Source organism: Strix aluco, chromosome Z (assembly GCF_031877795.1).
Source record: "Strix aluco isolate bStrAlu1 chromosome Z, bStrAlu1.hap1, whole genome shotgun sequence".
NCBI lineage: Eukaryota > Metazoa > Chordata > Aves > Strigiformes > Strigidae > Strix > Strix aluco.
In genome coordinates this window covers 64,309,352-64,332,164 of record NC_133971.1, presented here as the reverse complement: position 1 = coordinate 64,332,164, position 22,813 = coordinate 64,309,352, and the positions used below count along the sequence as shown (strand labels likewise).

General features: G+C 38.0%; 1 protein-coding gene across 1 annotated transcript in view; it reads left to right on the top strand.

The window, feature by feature from the left end:
- The window catches only part of FBN2 (fibrillin 2), a 175,823-nt gene that overhangs the window by 83,023 nt on the left and 69,987 nt on the right, over window positions 1-22,813 (top strand). The window contains exons 18-20 of the mRNA XM_074811874.1: window positions 5,203-5,328; window positions 8,953-9,078; window positions 17,420-17,539. Coding sequence (XP_074667975.1) covers window positions 5,203-5,328; window positions 8,953-9,078; window positions 17,420-17,539 — 372 coding nt within the window. The remainder of the gene's footprint in view (window positions 1-5,202; window positions 5,329-8,952; window positions 9,079-17,419; window positions 17,540-22,813) is intronic.

The following is a 22,813-nucleotide window of genomic DNA, read 5'->3' as shown; positions in this document are numbered from 1 at the left end:
ATAATTGAATGTTGCCTAAAGAAAACACCAGAATTAATTCTCTACAATATTGGATTTTACCTGACCCTGAAAGAAAAAAGAGGTCATCCATTTTAAAGGTTTGACCTATAATTTATTTTTTTTAGAATAGGCATAAGACAGTTCTCCCTCATTTGGGGAATGACAGGAGCCACTTGCATTTGCAGTTGATAATCAGTCAGCTGGGATAATAATACAGCAGTTTTTTACACCAGATCCAGTGTTCACTACATGGACCATTTCCACAGAGGGATTGTTTCTCTGGTGAGCTAAAGTTGGAAGGGAGCTTGTGAAAAAAGATGCTCCTAAAAAAAGTCCTGAAAGTGAGCACTTGCATTTAGTACTGGGAATTATGAAGCTCCAGCTCCTGTTTTGAGTACCACAGAGAGAAGGATTTTTAAAACCAATAGCTGAGATAGGCCTGAAGTAGGGGTGACACGTGCTGCAACTGCCAAATAAGTAGAGTGGGTTGAAGAAGGAATGGTGGAACACAATATTGTGATTTATTGCTAGGTAGGTTCCTGATGAGTTAATAAAGTTGCAGCCAAATTAAAGCAGATACTGTACATTTAATGTTTCCAGGCATTTAGTTTGTATAGCTTTTATCCTTGTCAGCATTAAAACTCCAGTTCAGCAGGAACAGAATGAGACTCTCTGATCATTATACTTAGTAATAGCCTACATAACTTTTTAAAATAGTACTGTAATAAAATAAATTCTTTTTCTGTTCAGTACTGTAAGTGTGTATGCATAGTTTTTCTCTTCTCTGTGAGCTCATTGTTTAACATGTTGCCAAACTTAAAAGTAATTTGAAATCCATAAAGTTTGTAAATTCTCTCAGTTTTCTTTTCAGTGAATTATACAAAGTCCATTTGAAGAATCTCTAAATTTCATGAAGAAATAATGTCAGTATACTCTAATATTGGTGTACAAACAGCATCCTACCACGAGAATTTGCCCATAGTCTGGTAGGGAGGTTAGATGTTCTTTTGTATCTATGGAAAATACCATTTGTCAGTAAAAACATAAAACCAGTTGTGATCTCTGCGAACTGTATGATCTCTCCAGAGTTCACGTATCAGCTAAAGTCCCTCTTTGTGTAGGTTTATTAAAAAAATGCTAGTATTTTCTGTACATCTTGTGACCTTGCAGACAATTTTCTTGCTGTTACTCCTATCACTGCTTATACCAAGGGACTTTGTTTGCAATTCCATTTCCTAAAGGAGAGGAATACTGATCCTACATTCAATCCCTAATAAAAATTCTGTTGTGTTCCTCATTTTATCGAGGGTGAGTGGGAATTCACTTTATCAGTGAAGCTCTTGTCGTAGAGATTTTATTTGACTTTTAGTTGATGCAGTCTTAATTAACAAACTATGTAGTTCATCACCACATCCCTACTCCTCTCATTCCTCTTGTGATTAGCAAGCACAAAACCTTCATGACTCAATGTGAAAGAAATCTGAACATAGGTGAGGACAGAGATTTTGCAGCCTGGTTCAGTATAAAAAGTAACAGGAAGGTCTGGAGCTTCTGAAATCATTAATTTGATAAGGAGAGAAAGGGTCATGAAATTGTGTGGTTTGTCCCTGTGGTGGCTTGACCTAGGCTAAATGCCAGGTACCCACCAAGTTGGTCTATCACTTCCCCCCACCCCCTTCCCCCTTTTTTCTCAACAGGGCAAAGAGGGCAAAGAAAATAAGATAGGAAAAAAACAAAAGCAGTTTTAATATAAGCACAGCAAAGCAAAGGTCCACACGCGGAAGCAAAAAAGAAAACAGATTTATTGTCTACTTCCCATGAACAGGCGATGTCGGGCCTTCTCAGGAAGCAGGGCTCCAATACGGGTAGTGGTTGCCTCGGAGGACCAAGGGTGACACCCCCCCCCCCCCTTCCTCCTTTCTCCCAGCTTTATACTGAGCAGACGTCATATGGTCTGGAATATCCCTTTGGTCAGTTCGGGTCAGCTGTCCTGGTTGTGTCCCCTCCCAAGATCTTGCCCACCCCATCCCACTGCAAGGGGGAAATGTCGGAAAGAGCCTTGGTGCTGTGTAAGCACCACTCAGCAGTAGCCACAACACCAGTGTGCTATCAACACCCTGCCAGCTCCCAACATAAAACACAGCACCAGGAGGGCTGCTACAGGGGAAAACCAATTCCGGCTCAGCCAGACCCAGTACAGTCCCCAAGATGCAAACAAGTTTAGTAAACTACAGAAAACTCATTAGTCAGAAGAAAACATAAAGCTGAAATAATATGCTAATTCATGCTTTCTTATGAAATTTTCAAATGTGTCATAGCTTTGAGTTTAATCCAGGCATAGCATGATTTTTCCAAATGCATATCAGAGTATGTGTAAATTATGATCTAAACTGCACTATGATTAAAGAGGAAATGTCCTTTACAAAAAGTTGAGCAGTATAAAACAAGCTTTTTATGAAGTCACAGCTAGGCCAGCACCCCTACTGTTCTTTTTTTGGAAAGGGAACTATTTAAAGTAATGGGTTTACCGTATGGGAAGAAATAACTTAATATTGAAAAACCCTCTTTTCCTCAGAGGCAAAAAACATTAAACTAGCCTGTTCCTATTCTTACGGTTCCTATGAATATTTTGGAATTTTCCAGCTACAGCAGAAATTCTATATGGGACTGTAAATTCGGGGAATATACCTCATTCATCATCCTATTTTGTTGATCTGAGAAAAAATTTAAATTTCCAACAAGTGCTATAATTCCTGTAAGACTGAGTATGCTGTGGTGTTGACCTATGCATTAGTTCTGTATTAGGAAAAGTATTTCTGTTACCTAATATTTTATAACTTCTTACCTACATCCTTAAACCACAGGCACTGAGTACACAGGCTAGATATTTTGCATCCAGGTATTCTTACAAACATGTAGTTCCCTAATGATTTAGGTTGGAAAGGATATCTGGAGGTCATCCAACCTAACCTTCTGCTAGAGCAGGGGTGACTTCAAAGTTGGATAAGATTCCTCAAGGCCCAGTGGAGTTCAGAAAATCTCCAAGGATGGAGTTCCTGTAGGCTCTCTGGGCAGCTTGCTCTAGTGCTTAACCACTCTCATGGGGAAGAATTGTTTTCCTGGTGTTTAGGTAAAATTTTCCCTGCTGTAATTTGTAACTGCTGTCTCTTGCCCTGTCACTGTGTACCTCAAAGAAGAGTCTGGCTCCACCTTCTCTGTAACTGTTTATTAAGACCAGAGAACTTCTAATAGATGTTCCTCTCATCTTCGCTCTTGCTGGCTAAACAAGTTCAGTGCCCTTAGCCTCTTCTCATACATCAGGCACTGATCCTGCTAGGGAACTTCAGTCACCCTGACATCTGCTGGAAAAGAGCAAAGCAAGCTGTATGTAGTCCAGGAGACTCTTGGAGCGCACTGAGGATAATTTCTTTATTCAGGTGATAGCCTAACCAGAGGAGAAGTGTTACTGGACCTGTTCCTTACCAATACAGATGAACTAATTAATGAGGTCAAGACTGACAGCAGCATGGGCTGCAGTGATCATGTGCTGGTAGAACTCATGATCTTGAGGAATATGGGCCAGGTGAAGAGTAAAGCCAGGACCCTGAATTTCAGGAGAGCAGACTTTCAGTTGTTTAACAAATTAGTGCATGGGACCCCCTTGGGAAACTGTCCTCAGGGATAAAGAAGCAGAACAGATCTGGCAGCTCTTTAAGGACATTTTCTATAGATCGCAAGAGCTCTCAATTCCCACATGTAAGAAATGAGACAAGAAAGGCAGAAGACAAGCGTGGCTCAGTAAGGACCTCCTGGTCAAACTAAAGTGTAAGGAAGAAATGCTTAGGCAGTCAAACCAAGGACATGCATCCAGGGAAGAATACAGAGAGGATGCCCAGGTGTGTAGGGATGGGATCGGGAAAGCTAGGGCTCAGTTGGAGCTGAGTTTGGCAAGGAAGGCAGAGTTCTACAGGACATTGGTCAGAAAAGGAAGATTACAAGAAACTGTACACGGACACACACAAACACGACAAATAAGACAGGAGAACTAGTGACAACTGACGTGGAGAAGGCTGAGGTACTCAACAATTTATTTTCCTGAGTTTTTAGTGGTAATCACTCTTACTATATTTCTCAAGTCTCTAACATGAAGGCAGGGACTGGGGGAAGGAACAAAGTTCCTTCTGTCCCAGGAGACGATCAGGATCAAGACCACCTGAGGAACCAGAACATACATAAGTCCATGTGACCTGACAAGATGCATCCCAGGGTCCTGAGGGAACTGGCAGATGTAGTTGCTAAGCCACTCTCCGTCATATTTGAAAAATGGCAGTCAAAGTCCCCAGTGACTAGAGAAAAGGGAATATCATACCAATTTTTTAAAAAGGGTAGAAAGGAGGACTGTGGGAACTACTGACCGATCAGCCTTACTTCAGCGTGCAATATGATCATGGAGCAGATCCTCCTGGAATTTATGTCAAAATATGGAAGAGAGAGGTGATTAGAGATAGCAAACATGGCTTCACCAAGGGAAAATCATGCCTGACTAATCTAGTGTCCTTCTACGATAGTGACTGCATCGGTGAACAAGGGAAGAGCTACTTATATCATCTACCTTGACTTCCTTAAGGCCTTTGGTACTGTCCCCCACAACGTTCTTCTCTGTTCACTGAATTGGAGATAGATGTGTTGATGGATGGACTGTTAGATAGATAAGGAATTACTAGATGATATGTGCAGAGTTACAGTTAACGAATCAATGTCCAAGAGAAAACCAGTAACAAGTGGTATTCCTCACGAGTCCATATTGAGACCAACACTGTTGAATGTCTTCATCAGTGGCACAGATAGAGGAGTTGAGTGCACCTTCAGCAAGTTTGCCAGTGACACTAAGCTGAGTGGTGCAGTTGGTTCACTAGAGGCAGGAGATGCCATCCAGAGGGATCTTGACAGGCTTGAGGAGTGGACCCATGTGAACCTCATGAAGTGGCCCAAAACTGGACACAGTATTCCAGGCTCGGCTTCACTAGTGTCAAATAGAGGGGGATAATCACTTCTTTCAGCCTTCTGGCTGCACCCTTGCTATACCCTTGCTGTGAATGACAGCCCCAACATCCATTGAGTCAGATGTTGTCCACATCTATCACAGGATCAGGTTTTTCATATCTTTCAGTATCTGGTTATCTTCTGTGTTGATTAATACAGATATTAATGAGTGTGCATTGGATCCTGATATTTGCACCAATGGAATTTGTGAAAACTTACGTGGCAGCTATCGTTGTAACTGTAACAGTGGCTATGAGCCTGATTCTTCTGGAAGGAATTGTGTGGGTAAGTTGCTCAATTTTTTTATTATTGTTGAATAATTCATCACCATATTGATGCTTATTTGAATTGACAGAATTTAGGTTGCAAGACGTCTACTTCTTAAAACTACAGTGAAAATGCAAAAAATCTCATAATGAAACTGCATTTCTCAGTCACCACATAGCTAATATTCTTACTGGTTTATTTTTCTGTTATTTGGCAGGGCGGTATTACTGTTTGGGAAGTGTAAGCAGGAGGTATCATTGCAGGTTAGGAATTCATTTTCTCAGAAGCATGGATCAGGTTGTGTTATATTTTCATAGAATCACAGAATGATTCAGGTTAGAAAAGACCTTTGGGATCATCGAGTCCAACCATCAGCCCTACTCTACAAGTTCTCCCCTACACCATATCCACCAACATCTCATCTAAACCACCCTTAAACACATCCAGGGATGGGGACTCCACCACCTCCCTGCGCAGCCTATTCCACTGTCTGACCACTCTTTCTGTGAAAAATTTTTTCCTAATGTCCAGTCTAAACCTCCCCTCTTGCAGTTTAAAGCCGTTCCCCCTTGTTCTGTCACTAATCACCTGTGAGAAGAGACCAGCACCAACCTCTCTACAATGTCCTTTCAGGTAGCTGTAGAGAGTGATGAGGTCTCCCCTCAGCCTTCTCCTCCTCAAACTGAACAGTCCCAGCTCCTTCAATCGCTCCTCATAGGATTTGTTCTCCAGGCCCTTCACCAGCTTCGTTGCCTTCCTGTGCACTCGCTCCAGCACCTTGATATCTCTTTTGTATTGAGGTGCCCAAAACTGGACACAATACTCCAGGTGTGGCCTCACCAGTGCAGAGTGTAGGGGGACTATCACCTCCCTGCTTCTGCTGGTCACACTATTTCTAATACAAGCCAGGATGCCGTTGGCTTTCTTGGCGACCTGGGCACACTGCCGGCTCATGTTCAGCTGCTTGTCAGTTAGAACCCCCAGATCCTTCCACACAGCTCATGTATACATTTTCATGTATAGCATTTGTCAAGAGCTAAAACGTGTCCCTTTGAAGGCTGGATGATAATTTGTCAAGAGCTGAAGGTCACGATTTTGCATAATATAATGTAACAGATGGCTGTCATCATAATAAATGATAACTGGTGGCCTATGTGCACAATCTCTGCAGTATGCAATAATTCATTATGTCCCCAAGTTACAAAAGTACAACAGAATGTATTGCTGCACGCTTAGTCCTCTAATTTCTGAAAGCTTCAGCTCATGAAGGAAGCAATGACCCACTCTTAGGTTGGCTAAAGTGTAACAGCTGTTTTGTTCTCGAGAATTTCAAGTCACCAGTATACAAGAAAAATTCACTTCAGAAACCTCTAATTGTCATTTGTAGTTTGGTTTGAGTTTATGCCAGACTGTTGTTGCAGATACATTTTCTGTAAGTGTTTAGGAAGATACCTTTGTTACATGTTTCACTCTGTCTAATTAATTTTACTATTCATGGCCATACATGAAATTCAGTATTTTTTGGGGGGGGGGGGGGGGGGGGCGGAATTCTTACATCAAAAAAAGTGCATATTTTACAGTAATACTGCTTATAGTCCTGTTATAGTCCTTCAATTTTAAACAGGAAACAGAAGGTTTTTTTTTTTTTCATTAAAAGCTACTGGAAATCTATCTGAAACCACATTAGAAAGTCGTAAGTATCATCCTACCGCTGGATGTTTTTATTTTGTGAAATTATTGCTCCCTGCACTTAAAGGTTTACTGACCTATCAGTGGTATTTGTGGTCCACAAAACCCCACCATCTTTGGTAAGGAAAATGTGGACTATATAACTGTGGTATAATGTTAATACTAAACGTTCCTACCTAGTGATATAAAGCAAACAAAAGGTAATAAAAGTGTTTCTTTTCATCTGCTTGACTTAAGGAATTTTACAGCTAGTTACTTTCTAAAGACCCTAAATATGATCACTGCTGCAGAAAACTATCAGTGGTTCTTTAAAATACTTCACATAATAATCATGTTCCAAATGGATTTTATGGCAAGGGATTTTATTTATCTAGTTACACTTGGGATTATGTAAGTGCTAGTATAGGTATATGTCTGCTTAATTATTTAAGCATACTGACTGTGAGGATGCATTTATTCTTAGATAGGATAATTTTTGCACAAAATAATTATGAATACTCAAAGGTTTGAAATGTTTTAATTAATGATACATATTATGAGCTGTCTGGAAGTAAAACTGGTTATCAGACAGAATGCAGACAGTATTTTTGTCAGTTTTTAATTGTTTTTAGAGCATGAGCTATACTGTGTTTTTACAGTGCATATCACAATAGATTACAGTCCAAATCTTAAGTTACTCTGTGAGATTCTAAGGAAATAATAAGTTCGTAACACTGCTAGATTGGATTAAAGCATTGTATGATAGCAAGCTCAAAATTAAGTCTATTGCTCTTGAAAATGTCAAATTCCAAATCCATCCTCCTTTACTTACTTAAAATCAGATGGGGTTAGATTAAGGACAAGTTAGTTTATAAAAACTTCTTTACAGTGACCAAACTTAAATCTCAGATTCATCGTTTAGGGAAATTTAGACTTTACTGTCTGAATCCTAAAGGAATTTGTAAGCATAGCTTGCAAAATCTAATCTAGTTGGGAAACCAAAAGCCTCCAGATTGTAATTATACTGCATTCTTGCTTTTCTTCTTTATTTTTAAACTTAAACTCTCAAAAAAATCTAGTTGATTTAAGATTTCAGTTGCAGTGTTATGTTTGGGAAATCAAGCAGTCAAAATACTGGAGGCACCCTGAAGCAGGGAGAAGTGTCAGGTTTATCATGGCTCATCCTGTCAGTATTCTTCTATGACCTTAAGTATTTGTGACATGTGATGGGCATTAAAGGACAGTTGCTTGAAATTGGAGTGGAGGGGTATGTGTACTTAAAAATAAAGAATAGGGCAATGAAAAGAATTGATTTCTTTTTATTAGCGTTTTTTGCAGTTAGTATAAGAGGAGTTCAGGGGTAATGTTAAATTATGGGTTTTTCCTATTCAGTATGCTTGAGATCCTGGTCTTAATCATAGGGATTTCTTATAATACAGTATACCTCTGGAGGGGAGGTACATATGTGTACTCTTGAGATGTCAGCCATACATGAACTGTACAATTTAGATTTTAATGGAGATAATTCGTTTCATGGATAACAAAATCAGTCTTTGCCCATAAACCAGGTTCAGAACAGTAATCTAACATACCGTTATTTCTGTGTTAAAAAAAAATAAAAATAATGCTGGTTTCAAAGCAAACATACCTTCATGAAGTTGTCATGGTGATAAAGATCTTGAGGTCATTCCAGGTAAACGTAGTTATTGTTTCAAGACTAACCATGAACTATTTTTAGAGCCTGCTAATGAAAAACTTTAAAAGTGGAACAGAATTTTTAGTAATAAGAATCTGACAATGAATTAGACTTTTGAAACTAAGAATTGACATTTTCCCTTGTTCAGTCACTGTTGTAGAAGACTACACATCCAGCAACCTAATTCTTGATGTAGAAAGCAACAGGGGCTACTTGTGGAGGTGAAGGCGTGTCATGGCATTTGCACTCACTGGTATGTCTAACTCCTCTTTTTGCAGACGTTGATGAATGTTCAATGAATGGGCTGCTGTGTGATAACGGGCTCTGTCGAAACACCCCTGGAAGTTACAGCTGCACTTGTCCAAAGGGTTACGTGTTCAGCACTGAAACAGACACATGTGAAGGTGAAAAATCTGCAAGTTGTGTTAATTTTATTGCTTATTATATAACATTAAAGGTAAATGATCGCAAAAGATTCAGAGTGGGAACAAATACCAGTGGAAAAGACAGAACAAAGATATTGCATCGGTCATTGCATTCCTCTTGTAATTTCTCTGCAGTGTTTTTTAGTGTGTTGGGTCTTGCCGTTGAATTTCTTTTAAAGATCAGGTCATTTTTATATGAAAATATTTTCCTTTCCGTAGATACAACATTTTTAAGCGGGTATAAAGGGGAATATGTGCTTGCCTTTGATCATGTAACAGGGACACCTAGTCTGTCAATTAGGGGAATGCATCTATTTTGATCACAGTCTCTTCTTTCTTTTCTCCTTTCAATCTGTGATGATAGTTAATTCTAGGTCACATTCTGGTATTTGTGATGCTTTATGTGATGTTTGAATTCCGGGATCTTGATATTACTGCTTGGTGATACTAAAATTGTTTTTTATTTTTACAGTATAGTCAAAATTGCTTTCTTATATTACTAATGAACACAGATGTTCAAGCAATTAAAATGTTACATAGCAGAAACTAATGAGGAGTTTTAATTATTAAAAAAAATAAACAAGGCTGTACAAAAAAAGTCAAAATAGAAGCATTAGCTTTTGTATCAATTTTTCATTAGTATTCACAGTAGTAGAATTTTACTGGTCTTTTGCATTATTTTTTATTTGGTTCCATGATCTGTAAATCTCAATATTTGTTATAATTAAAAAGTTTTTATAGTAAATAGTCTTATATTTGAGTGAGTGATGGGGAAACTATAATCCTTTGTTATGGAATACCTATTATGTGCTGGTGTCATCGTCCAAATTTGTCTGAAGCAGCGGAAGACATTATTGTTCTCAGCTGCTTGTTAACTACTGGTCAGACAGAAGTTACTGGCATACAGCTGAACAAACATCTAGAAAGTGGAAGCACTCTGTAAACCATTCTTGCTGTGTAAGATCAGTCAGGTTAACTTACGCCATTTTCTTAGCACCATATGCTGAATGGGCTAGCTTTGCACTGAAGTAGGTGAGGAGCACTCGTGCTTTTTGCCAGTTTTCAGCAGAGGAGTGGAAGCAAGCAACATGGGGGGTGCAGTAGTGTTTTGAATGTCTCCAACTGTTTGGAAAGTGAACATATGTTTACATTGAAAACATCTCATGAAATGGTTTAAATTCTGGCAGTATCAAATCATTCACCTTTTCACCCCTTCTGTTCAAAAGAAATCATGTTCCTTTATAGTTTAGTACATGTATGTTTCAGAGGTCACTTTTAAAAGTTAGAATTTCTTCTCTCCCTATGTGTTACAAATTAGTAGCACTTGTTCAGAGTAGGGCTTTTCTTATATCATAACCCCATGGACTTATAGTGGCCTCTCTGCTGTCTCAATTCGTAGTATCTGTCCACAATGTTCAGGTGAAATTTATTCTTCAGGTTCTGTCTATACATTTAATTTCCATTCACTGAACGATTTCTAGCTGTGAAAACAGCTTACTGTGTGCCCTTAATGTGCATGTTTCTTAAGGAGTCTTCTAGATGGAAAAACTGGAATAGTATGATAAAGGGAAATGTTCATTACCAAGATGAAAAGGCCATCAACTTGAAAGCATAACACTGACCGCGAAAGGTAGATGAATGAAATGCCAGAATGCAAAAAACCTAGCCAAAATTACTGAATAAAATGTATCTAGGTTTTCAAATATGAAACATACATTTGCTTTTTAATGGTAATAATAATAGTAATATTAATATAGAGACTCAAGGATTTGACAACAACACCAACAAAAAGGTGGTTTCATGGTTGCATTGAGCCACCACAACCTTAGGAAAAAAGGGATCTTTTCTGTCTTCTGGACATCCTTATCATTATTGCAGTGTGTTTTCTCCTGGGCTAGAAGAAGTTTGGGGATCATTGTACTGAATCAAATTTGGGAGTCCCTCATCTTAGTTTTTTTTTCTGACAGGGGTGTAAATGGATAAGAGTATGAGGGAGAGTTATTCTGAAGTGGAAATGAATTTACTAGTTCATTTGAATTAATAGTTCATTGAGGACAGGGTGACTTCTTCAGGTAGCATTGCCAACTGATACTGACTGCAAAACCATAGTATCAAAAAAAAAGTTACAATTAAGATAAAATAGAATTTACAGGAAAGTATATGAAGAGAAGATACTAGCAGAAATCCAAATGTCAGCCAAGGCCCCTCTTAATGGCACCTAAGTGTATTTTTCTAAAGAATGTGACCACTTTAAGTTTCATCTAAGGGATTTAGGTGCATTCTCCAAATTACCAGTTTATGAATCAATTCTAAAAACATGAGTAAAGAACCAGTATGATTTATTCAAACTACCATGTTATAGTGCCTCTGACAGTCATCTGGTAGTACAGGAACTGAGATATTTCATAACTTGAGCCAACCTGAGCATGAGGTAGAAAATGCTCACACGCCTTATTTAAGCAGGTTGTTATGTAAATTAAAATCTATTAGATTGTAAAACATTAATTACCAAGAGGATCATTCAAGCTCATTAAGTGAGGCTGTTTGGGTTTCTATTTGGTGGGAATGGTGAGATTTTGATTAATGCATTTTCTCTCATTCTTTTTTTTTTAACTTTTTTTTAGATATTCATAAAACAACATATATCTGTACATGTTTGCAATATTTGTACTGTGTCTCCTGCAAAGAAAGAGTATTATTTGATATTCCAAAAGATCCTAAAAAAGGATAGTCTGTTCCTGTGTCATCTCCCTTTCATGGTAGTCATCAGGTTTAGCTTGTTACTGAAAAGGGGGATATTTTGTCATCTTTGTAAATTAACAGTGGCTGTGCTTTTCTTGCCTGTATTTCATAATCCTGTGTGTCTGCTGATCTCTGAGCAATGAGACTGTGATTGGGCATGAATGATGCAGTAATATTTAAAATAATAAAATCTTTTGTTAATAGAAGAAAAAAAAATCCTGTTTCATCATTTGGGGAAAAAAAAACAACAAACAACTGATCATTAACTAAAACTTTAGATTTGTAAGAGTATTTCCTTTCTGAAAGTAGTTTAGTGTAATCAGCTTGAAATACCTCTTGTCTGTACAGCAGAATCTGAAGGATTTTCAGTTTCTTTCAATATTGTTACCTACATTAACTTAAATACATAGGTCATGAAGGATCTGTTATCTCCATCTTAGATTCATAATTAGATTTACATTTAAATGTAGCTGATCAGGTTAAAAAGCTGTCTATAGAATCTATTAAATGTATTACATTTGTTTCTAACGTTGAGTGGATTGGCAGTAGAGGAATAAATTAATCTCTTTCTGTCCAAATTCTGTTTTCAGAGGAACACTACATAATTTGGTTTGGAGTTACAAGTTCACTAGTTGTAAAAAATTTCTGTAGTCAGAAACTTTGTGTTGTGCTCTGAAAATGCTCTGATGCTTATTAGTCACCAGTATATTTTTAATTAATATTATGCTCATCAGTAGCTGTGAAGGAACAACAAAACCCTTCACTGTTTTCATTTATAGTTCAACTGAAACTTTTTATCCGTTTGTTGTGGGGAATGGGGGAGTTGTTTGAGGCTCCAGAGTCTGTGAAAGTTGAGATTTTTACAACAAACTCTGTGGTTTAGATTGTGTTTCCAGTGACATAACTAGTTAAACGTAAGCCAGATGTGCTTTGAAGTTCATTTCCAGGAATGTACAATGGACTATTTCAATTTTTGTTTCTCTGACATTTACAATGTACTCTCACTTCACTTTAAAAAAAAGTGTTTTTTTAAAAAAAACAATAAATATTTTCATACATGGTGGCTTTTATTTTAAAATATAAAATGGTATTAAAATCAATTTGGTTTCTCACTCTTGTTAAAATTACCATTTAATATTATAAGAAGGTGTATGGAAACAATTTTTGGAGTTTGTTTACATTGTATAAATGATACTTTTTCACCTGATTCAGCAGAGCACTAATGCTGAAGTGCATTCATCCTTTATTTTTTTTTTTTCCTGGATGGTGGTTTGGGGAAGTAGTCAATGCAATATTATAAACCTTTTAATACCCAAAAGCATTGGTTTTGGTTTTTGTTTCTTTTTTGGGCTGGTTGTTTTTTTTTTTTCTTTTTTCTTGGCATAGTGCTGAAACATGTCAAATGCAGAAAGTAACAAATTGTTTTTTCAGGGTTAGAGGCCTAGAGCATAGTCACAAGATCATTTCAGAAACAACCAAAAGTTAATGCCTCCAGATATGCATACCCTAATCCTCAGTGAAAGCTGCTGTCCCTGTTTCTACTTCATAGAGAGAAATGGGATGAGTATTCCTTTGCTTGCATCAGTGCAGAGTGAAATGAGGAGGAGTCTCATTCACTGATGCATTTTCCCTCACCCCAAGTCTTGGCGACCAACTTCTGCCATTCTCATCCCAGAAAATGGAAAGTGACTGTTTGTGGGATCAATGCAGGGCTGGCACTGGCACTTGAGAAGCATAGAGACTGAGACTGGGAGAAAAAGCAGAGAGGCTGAAGGGGGGATTTCCTTTGTAGATCAAGTCAGCTGTTCTGCCAAGGAACATGAGTGAGGATTTAGACTAGATCATCTGCCTTTGACTTGAAATGGACAGGCAGTTCTCTCAGTCTAGAAAGTGGTCAGCTTTGACAGTGGTGTATCACCTTTCTGTTCTTCCCAGTTTTTGCTCACCTCTATGTTCAGTTTGAGCATTTTTTGCTCCTTTCAGTGTCTTTGAGCAGAGAATGAAGAACATGGCCCATGAAATCAAGAGAGCTGCTTCACTGTTCTTAAGGTTTTGAACTTTAGATGCTTTGGCCCCTCCGTCTCCACTTACTCACTTATCTTTAGTTGTAGTTCTGGAGACACTGACTTCCAGATGTGGCCCTCAACTATTTTTTCTTAGGTTTGGGTTTCTTGTTAACTCTAAAAACTGGAAATTCAAGATGTATTTTCCTAGAAGAAAATTGATTGTAAATTTAACTTGCTAAATATGAGGAAGAATTAAAGATAGGAATGGTAACCTGATATTACATCTATAAACGTGAAGTATTTTAAGATTCATGCATTCTTTTTATATCCTGAACATGACTGAAGTGATGTTTTGGATAGTGGCAACTATCTGCTTACTACAGTGTTTTGTCTTGCACATTGTTTGTGTATGTGCAGACCTGTGTGTGGTTGGGATGCCAGCTGTTAAAAACATTTGACAATTCACATGAAAATTACCTGGTTTTACCTATAAATATCTTCAGCAGACTTCAAGCACTTGACCTGTAATTTTCTTCACTGGGTGTCTGAGTCAGACTAGATTTTAGTTTTGCCTTTAAAAATTTCAGACAAAACGTTTTGTTCATTTCCAAGAAAATGCTGGTTTGTATATTTGGAAACATGCAGACCTTGTGACCTTTCCTTTAGAAAGCTGTTACTCCTCTATACTGCTGCAGCTTGAAATTTCTTGAGTATTTTTTGTGTCAGAGTGGTGCCTCTTTAATCTGAAAATGTGCTCAGATGTGGCCAAGTTTTAGTCTCATTTAGCATTTACTCAGTGGAGACTGCTTTTAGTTCTGTGGCACAGATTATGCCTGGTTCCTCATGGGAACTTCTCTGAAGTTGCATCTTAGCTACAAGCAGGAAAGAGCACTTGCAGTTGACTAGACAGAGGATCATATCTGCATAAAACTAAGCATGTAAATGCAGAGACTGATCAAAGATCCCTCTCACCCAGAGCAAGTATACAACATTACTTTCCAAAAATACCCTCTGAATATACCCCACAGATGTGTTTCAGGGACTTCTGACACCAGAAGTAGGATCTTTAACTTATACAGACCTTGGTGAATTTATCTTCCGTGAACTTGTCCAGACGGCCATTGATGAATGCAAGCTTTCCACATCCTAGGGCAATGACGTCCAATTTCTCTACCTGTTGTTTGAAGAACCATTTCTTTACTTGTTTTGCTACCAGCCAGCTTCATTGCATGTCCCTTTGTTCTTGGACTTTAAGAGACAGTGAACATTTGATGCCTTTGACAGGGAGAAACTATATATAGCTTAAATTTAGTTAATTTGTCATGTCTTTTCAATTTTTATCATTTTTTAAAAGCTAACCAAACTGCTGAAAGCGAGATCGCAGATGGAACAGAAGAAAAAGTGTATCCTTCTCCAAGAGCATTTCTATATGGAGAATTATTCGACATACGGTGCATACTTAAGATGGTTTCTTTGTCTCAGTGTGATCTGTTTCTGATTGTGGAAACCAGATATTTGGTTTCTCTGCAAAAGCAGCAGAGACTGCTCTCCACTTCCAGGTATTGCTCGCTGGGGAGAGAGCGGAAGGCAAGGCAGGGAGCATACCTTGGGTAATAAAACCTCAGATTATAAAGTGTGAAATGTATTTACAGGGAAGAGAAGGGATGCAGAGCAAAAATGTTGGCAAGCCGTCCAGATCACCAGCTCAGATACAGAGGGACTTAGAGCTTACTCTGTCAGAGCTAACTGGCTTTACCTAGATCTGCTTAAGTACCTCTGTACTGCACTTCCCAGCACATCGATTCAGTACATCAGCAGTGCCGGACCCAGCGTGGGCCTACCTGCTCATACATCGTGCTGCACTCTCCGTAGTAATCTGGCTCAGGACCCAACCTGAGACAGCACGACCAACTGTTTCTAAACAAACTGTTTGCAGAGAAACATGGAAGCTCTGTCTAATGCCCTGTGGGACTACTAGCCTGTAGCAGGATGGGTTTTACCAGCTTGGATGCTGACAGTGCAGTTAGCCCAGTAGAGCCAGCCATCGAAGTTGTGTGGGTGTGTTCATCTAACACACTGTCTTGACCCGATAAGGCCTCCTAGATTTTATCTTTCTGCATCTGTGTATGATTAATGTGTGAACTGAGTAATCCACAAATTTAAGAGTAGACTGCACAAATGTAATGCTCTTGTCGCTATTCAAAAACTTGATGGCGTTCAAGTCCTATTTGCTCTTTGTAGGTAATTCCATTAAGTAAAGGGACTATGAAGATTGGCTTTTTAATTAAGTGCTTGCTTTTAGCATGAAGAGAGAGATCACACTTTCCTAAGTTTACTGATTTCTGGTCATTTTCCATCTCTCATTTTTATTTCTTTTTTTTTTTAATAATATATACGTAATTTGGTGAGATTTTAAATGCATATTCCTTCCTGTGACCCCAGAAGATCATGAAAGAATACATGTCTAGTGAAACGAAGACTTGATGCATCATAATGTATCAGATAGCAAATGGTACCTTTTTCATAACTTCTAAAAAATAAAGAAGATATTTTAGTTTGTCTTGAAAATGATCTTTTGATGCTAATAATGTTTCCAGTGCTTAACTAGATCCTGTATTGATATATAGTTAATATGTATTACTATATAATTAATATATATTAATATATCATTAATTCTAATATAATGTATAATCAGATCAGGCTATTTTAGTTTATGGATATGACATTATTCCTCGAGCACTACTAGCAAACATAAGAAGCACTAAACAGTTTTATTTCTGGCCCACCAAAGGAACTGTCTGGTTAGATTAGAATGTATGGCTTGATTCAGGATCCAAATCAAAAAATGAAATTCATTGAGTTCAGGAAGAAATAGTGGATATGCATCTGTAATTGTTCTTTGAAAGAACTTGCTAGTCCTGTTTTAATCTTAAAACTGATTTCACTTTAAAAAAAAAAAAAACAAACATTACATAATACTGTTTGCAAGGGTCCTATTCTTTACATGTGAACAAGCTTAAAAAACTCACAGGGTAGTAAATAGAAGGAGTTAGGGGCTAGAGGGAAGTACCATTTACAGTATTCCAGTTTCAACTCCTATTTCTTGAACGCTTCCCAGAACTAGAGAATTGCAGCCAGCGTTTGTAACACTTTGCTTCTGACAGGGTTTTCTTAATTATTCCAAAGCCTTATGGAGCCATAAATGACAGAAACAATAAGGCCTTTGTTTGTTAACTGCATGTTGTGGCTGGGAATGTATTGCATTCTATGAAAAAAAAAGTTTTGTTTTCTCACAGGACAGTTGTAATTGATGCTGCAAAACTTTATAGTCCAAGTTGCTGGAAATTACTATCCTTGTAGAAAAGAGCCATTTAATTAACACTTTCAGAATTTGTGTTCCTGTACGTGTGCAAATGCATGCGACCTGCCTGTCCCTGTAACTTTTGAATGTCATGCTGAGAGGAGGCAGGGGACAAATATTCCAGGCAGTCTTGGCAAAGCATTTATACTGTGTAATACTTTCACAGGAGCACATTGTAATGCTAACAGTGTCTTTTGTTTCTGGATTATAGATATAAACGAATGTGAAAGCAGCCCGTGTGTCAATGGTGCCTGCAGGAACAATCTTGGATCTTTCAATTGTGAATGTTCACCTGGCAGCAAGTTGGAATCTACAGGACTGATATGTATTGGTGGGTATTTTCTCTTTTTATTCTCCCTTTTTCTTACTAACTTGAAAAACATTGATCATATTGATTGACTGAGGAGGAAAATAATGTATTTGGGTAATTTCCCCATGATAGCAGACAATATGTCTAGTTCTGTAGGTAAAACCAAACAAACACTTACTAATTTGATGGCTTCCATGGGAGCAGGAACAAACTGAGAGAACCATAATTCATGAGGATGTCCAAACTATGGTGAAAGTGGTGACATGCAAGTATCAGTTGGTGGGAGAGAGTGGGGATGTCTTATTAATAGGAATTATCTCATCCTTTGGGAGAACGAGAATATGAGTAACGCTATAGGTGATTAATCTGGTAGTTGAGAAACTGTAAAGCAGAAATTCCCACTCAGTTCTTTGTCCACTTTTAAATCTGAAACAAGAAAGCAAGTAAAACTGGGGAACATCTACTCAAATAGTGATAGGAAAACACATGGCTTCTAGGGTTCCAGACATTCTTCATAAACTGTGAAGACCAACTTTCCTTGCTATAAGGAAATGTTAATGGCTTTTGCATTATAGCACAATCTCATACTTCACCTCTTTTGTAGGAAACTGGTAAAGGTAAGACAGATCTGAATTTGTCAGGATCCCTGCCCCTGCAGCAGACTCATGAGTATTGTCTTGATTTTATATATATACACACACAAACTATATATATATATAAAAATAATGTTAGCATCATTTGAGGATTCTTTTGCATTGAAAAAAAGCAGAGCACTGCACAGATTTTTTTGGAGATAGCAGCAACAGTTGTCTGCAAGATGTCCTTGGCATTCTCTTTGGAAGCCATTCATTAATTTTTTTTTCTTGCCTTTACAAGAAAACTCAAAGGATTGAAGACATCAGTACTTCTCAGGTGATCACAAGCTGCCATTGTTTCATCTTATTTCTGTAACATAATTGAAGCCATTGTAGGATATGTGGAATAAATTGGTGTCATTAACAACTGGATGGTGCTAATTTAAAATGTTCTTTTAGTTTAAGATGGATTTGTCTGGTTGTTCTTGGTTCAACTTTCTTGCCTTGCCAAGATTTTCTTAAGAAACTGAGTGCAAAGACTCGAATTTCCATTTAATGATGGAGTCTGTCTACGCCTTTTAACCTATGTTTTTTAAGTGAGTGTTACTTCTGTGCCTAAGCCTTCTCTTAGATTTCCTTGTAGCATCACTGGCCAGTAAAGTTTAATATTGTTTTTGTTCTTTATCACATTGTGCTGATTTCTTGATATGACCACACTAACCTATGCTTTTTTGTACTGCTTATTTCTCACCTTGTTGTGTTCTCACATCCAAAGGTGCTACAAGTTCACTAAGGGCCTAATTATAACAGTGTTCTGGATTTACTTTGCAAAGAGTTTCCATTGAAATGGTTACAGTGTAAGGTCCCATTTGGTCCATATTAGTGATAAGTAACATAAAATGTAAACAAAAAAACCCCTGAACAGTCAGATAAAAAGTGAAGAATAGGAACCACCTATATACTGTGAGCCTAATAATTAATTTTTTGCATTGACCAAAGTCATCTCAGGAAGAGGTTTCTGTACTACAGGTGAGAATATATTAAGACAGAAGGGTCAGAAGTACAGCAAATGAGACATACAGATTTTTACTGTTAGAGCCCCCAGTTGTATGTTTTTCTACCTTGGCAAAATTTCCATTGTAATTGGTAGTGATAAGAGGAGAGCAGACTGGATTATTGAAAAGTGAGTGAGGTGTTGGAAGTTGTAGGTAGTTCACTTTGTGAAAAACTTGCAAATGTATGCCATTTGAAATCTCTACAGTAGAGCAAGTTGTTTTTTCCCATTACAACTACAGTGAAAGACTTGTATATTGAATTTATTTGCCCTAATTTTTTTAGCAGATTGCTCTTGTAAAGCATTCCAGAGGCATCAGATATGAAAAGCGTATGCCAAAACATAAGTGTATGGCTAAAATAGTGTTGTGGTTTGTGAATGGGTTGTATTCTTCATAAGAATCATCAAAGTAAAGTAATGTCAGATTCTGACACCTCTCTAGTTTTTCTTTAATTTTAAATTTGCTCTCGTGTCAGAACCACAATCGGTCCTACACTATAAGAGTTTTTCTTTCTTTCTTTCATGATAATAATTAATTATTGAACTTAAAAATGGCACAGAGTTTTTAAGTAAAAGCACAAGACAATATTAGAATAAGAAAGGATTAACATAACATCACTGTTAATTTTATTTTACATTTTATTACTGCAGTGTGTTTGTTGCTACTTGGTCTTTTTGCTGTTTTTCACTGTCTCATGGACTGAAGTCATGTACAGCACATTAGACTGATCTTATATGGAGAAGCTATATGACTGATGCATGTTCTTTACTCAGTTTGTGGACAGAAGACTTCAGTCTGTCAGTTCCTCTGGTTCCTTTGCTCAGTCTGCTCAGCCTCAAGACTGAAGAACCAGGTGGCTTGAGCCATTTGCATCCATATTACCTAAAAAAAAATGAGCATAGACATGAGACATTTGTCTCATTCTGTGAGCTTTCCTGGGTAGAGAAAAAATTACTTGCTCACAGTTACAGTCAGAATTCAACTTACGACATTTGTGCTCAAACTTAAGCTCAAACCTCTGGCAAATGAGCGGTGTTAGTTCAGCAGTTACAATAAAAGCATTCAGCAAAAATACATATTTTGCATTTATTTTGTTTGCACACTGTCAGTGTTTGCAGTATCAAGGCTGCACTCTTAGAGGAAAAGAGTGGAATTGAAATCTGACAGGAGGTTGCAGAGAGCTGGGGATGAGTCTCTTTAACCAAGTAACAAGCGACAGGACAAGAGGGAATGGCCTCAAGCTGTGCCAGGGAAGGTTTAGACTGGATATTAGGAAGTATTTCTTTACAGAACAGGTTGCTGGGCGTTGGAATGGGCTGCCCAGGGAGGTGGTGGAGTCCCCATCCCTGGAGGTGTTTAAGAGTCGGGTCGACATAGTGCTGAGGGATATGGTGTAGTTGGGAACTGTCAGTGTGGGGTTAATGGTTGGACTGGATGATCTTCAAGGCCTTTTCCAACCTAGATGATTCTGTGATTCTGTAATTGTTTTTGAAATACATCTGTTGGTGCTACAAGTGTTGCATTGCTATTTTTGGAATTGCTCATACAGTAGGGGTACTGCCATTTGTGCTTTTTGAAATACACAGTATATGCTTTTTATGGATGTTTTAGTCAAGATTTGTTGAATTTATACAGTGCAGAATATGTAGGCTGCCATATGCCTGTAGTATTCATATATTCTTCAAGTCAGAATCAGAGATGCAAGCAACAGAAAGAATGCTTTGATGCTGGATAAAAACTTTTTCACCAAAGAAAAAGTCACAGTAACTGCCCATTGCAGATTTTGTCTGGATGAGAGAGATGATGTAAAATAAAGGAAATTAATTGATAGTCTGAAAAAGATAAGACAAGCAGACTTTGACAGGATAATGTAGTAGCAGCAGAAGGTCGCCGGCTAATTTGTAGAGTTTAAATAATTTCTGAGTTTTTCATCCTGTAAAGTTGGCTACTAAAAATAAATAATACTGAGCTCAAGAAACTTCTAGTGAATAAAACAGTGGAAGCATTTACATTTTGATAACATAAAGCAGAGACATCAATATACAGGCAGCAAGCTGAATGTGGTGTAAAAGATCAGCTGAAGAACCTATATTCCTTCTCCCTGTGTTGGTCCCTGAATTTAGGACATATGATGACAAAGGATATGCCCATCCTAAGAGCCAACCCAGCTAATGACTGCCCAAGTTTTGTCTTTGGTTTTGTTATGTTAACCCAAGTCTCAACGGTTAGCTAAAGGCTGATCAAGGAATGGAAAAGATGCCTTTCCCATTTTTCTATACCCCTTGTTAGTTTGTGCACTTGTTTTAAGTCTGATATTCTTCCCCACATGTTTGAGACCAACATTAACCTAAATAATACAACTGTTTTAACTGTTAATGAAGTGTGTTGCCCAGTTTCTAGGGCTGATTCCAGTCACATTCTTGGGCAAATTTTTTCTCTGTTACTTAAGACAAAGAACGGTTGTGGCCTCTGTGGTCTACATAATTTTGTAACATTACCATTTTGTAGAAAAGTTGAAAGTTGTTTGAAAAAAATAAGGTGGAATCATTCTATCTTAAGCACATTGCTCCTAAACATGAGGCGTTAGTAATACTGATCAACAGCATCTAATACACAGTCTGGCTTTTTGTACGTATAATATGTGTAAATCTTAAAGCCAAATCCTATTTGTCTTTCATTAACTATCTCATTAAATTCATCTGGACCACTTGCTTAGTTTTGAACTCTGAGTATGCACATGCATTTAAACTCTACCCAAGCTGACCTCCCAGTCTGGGTTAGATCTTTAGGGATTGCTTTGCTATCTGATCACAAAGGTTGTTGTCTGCTTTAAGAAATTTTATACCACTTGAGTGTAACATTGTAAAGGCACTGAGCAAAGGTGCTGTGGGTACAAATTTTAAAGTACATAACTGATTTAGGATCTAACTGACGTTTTAAAAAACAGCTTGGGCACTGAAAGCATAGGTTTTAAGACTTGAAGATTTGGGTACGTAAAAGGGAATTTCAGAGGATTTCAGGCAGCAGAGACAACTCTTGTGACTGAAAAATCTCCCCTCTGTTCAGTGTCTCTCTAGTGTGGGAAGCAGTCAGGAGGTGCTGCCTAACGTGGCTGGGCACTTACTGGTATGGATTTGCCCTGAGCTGGGCTGGGTTCCCAGCCTGGCAATCCGATTTGTGATTCAGGAGATGGGCATGCTGGGGCTGAGCCCTCAGGAGCAGAGAGTGGAGTATAACCTGACAGGCATGTTAAAAGCGTAGCAAATGCACCAGCAGAACCAGACCCCTAAAAGAATATAGCACACCCCTACCATGCACATTTTTATCCTTTTTTCGTTCCTGACAACCTCGAAAGTTCACTGAATGAGAGAGAGGCAAGAGCACCTGGATTTCATAACCCAGTGGTTCAGGCAGTGAGCTGGAAGGTGGAGTCACAGGTTGTGATCTCTGCTTTTATTGTTATCTTGTGTGTTTTAGACTGATCTGTCACTAGATAAAATAAATAAATAAATCCACTGGAGTATCTGGGGGAACTCTGCTAGCTGTGGGACCTGGGGTATAAAATGCCTCAAACAGTGTGCTCTGTTGCTCACTTTTAGTGATAGCACTATTCCTTTCCACCAGTTCTGCTGTACACACTAAAATGTGTACAGATTACTCTGATG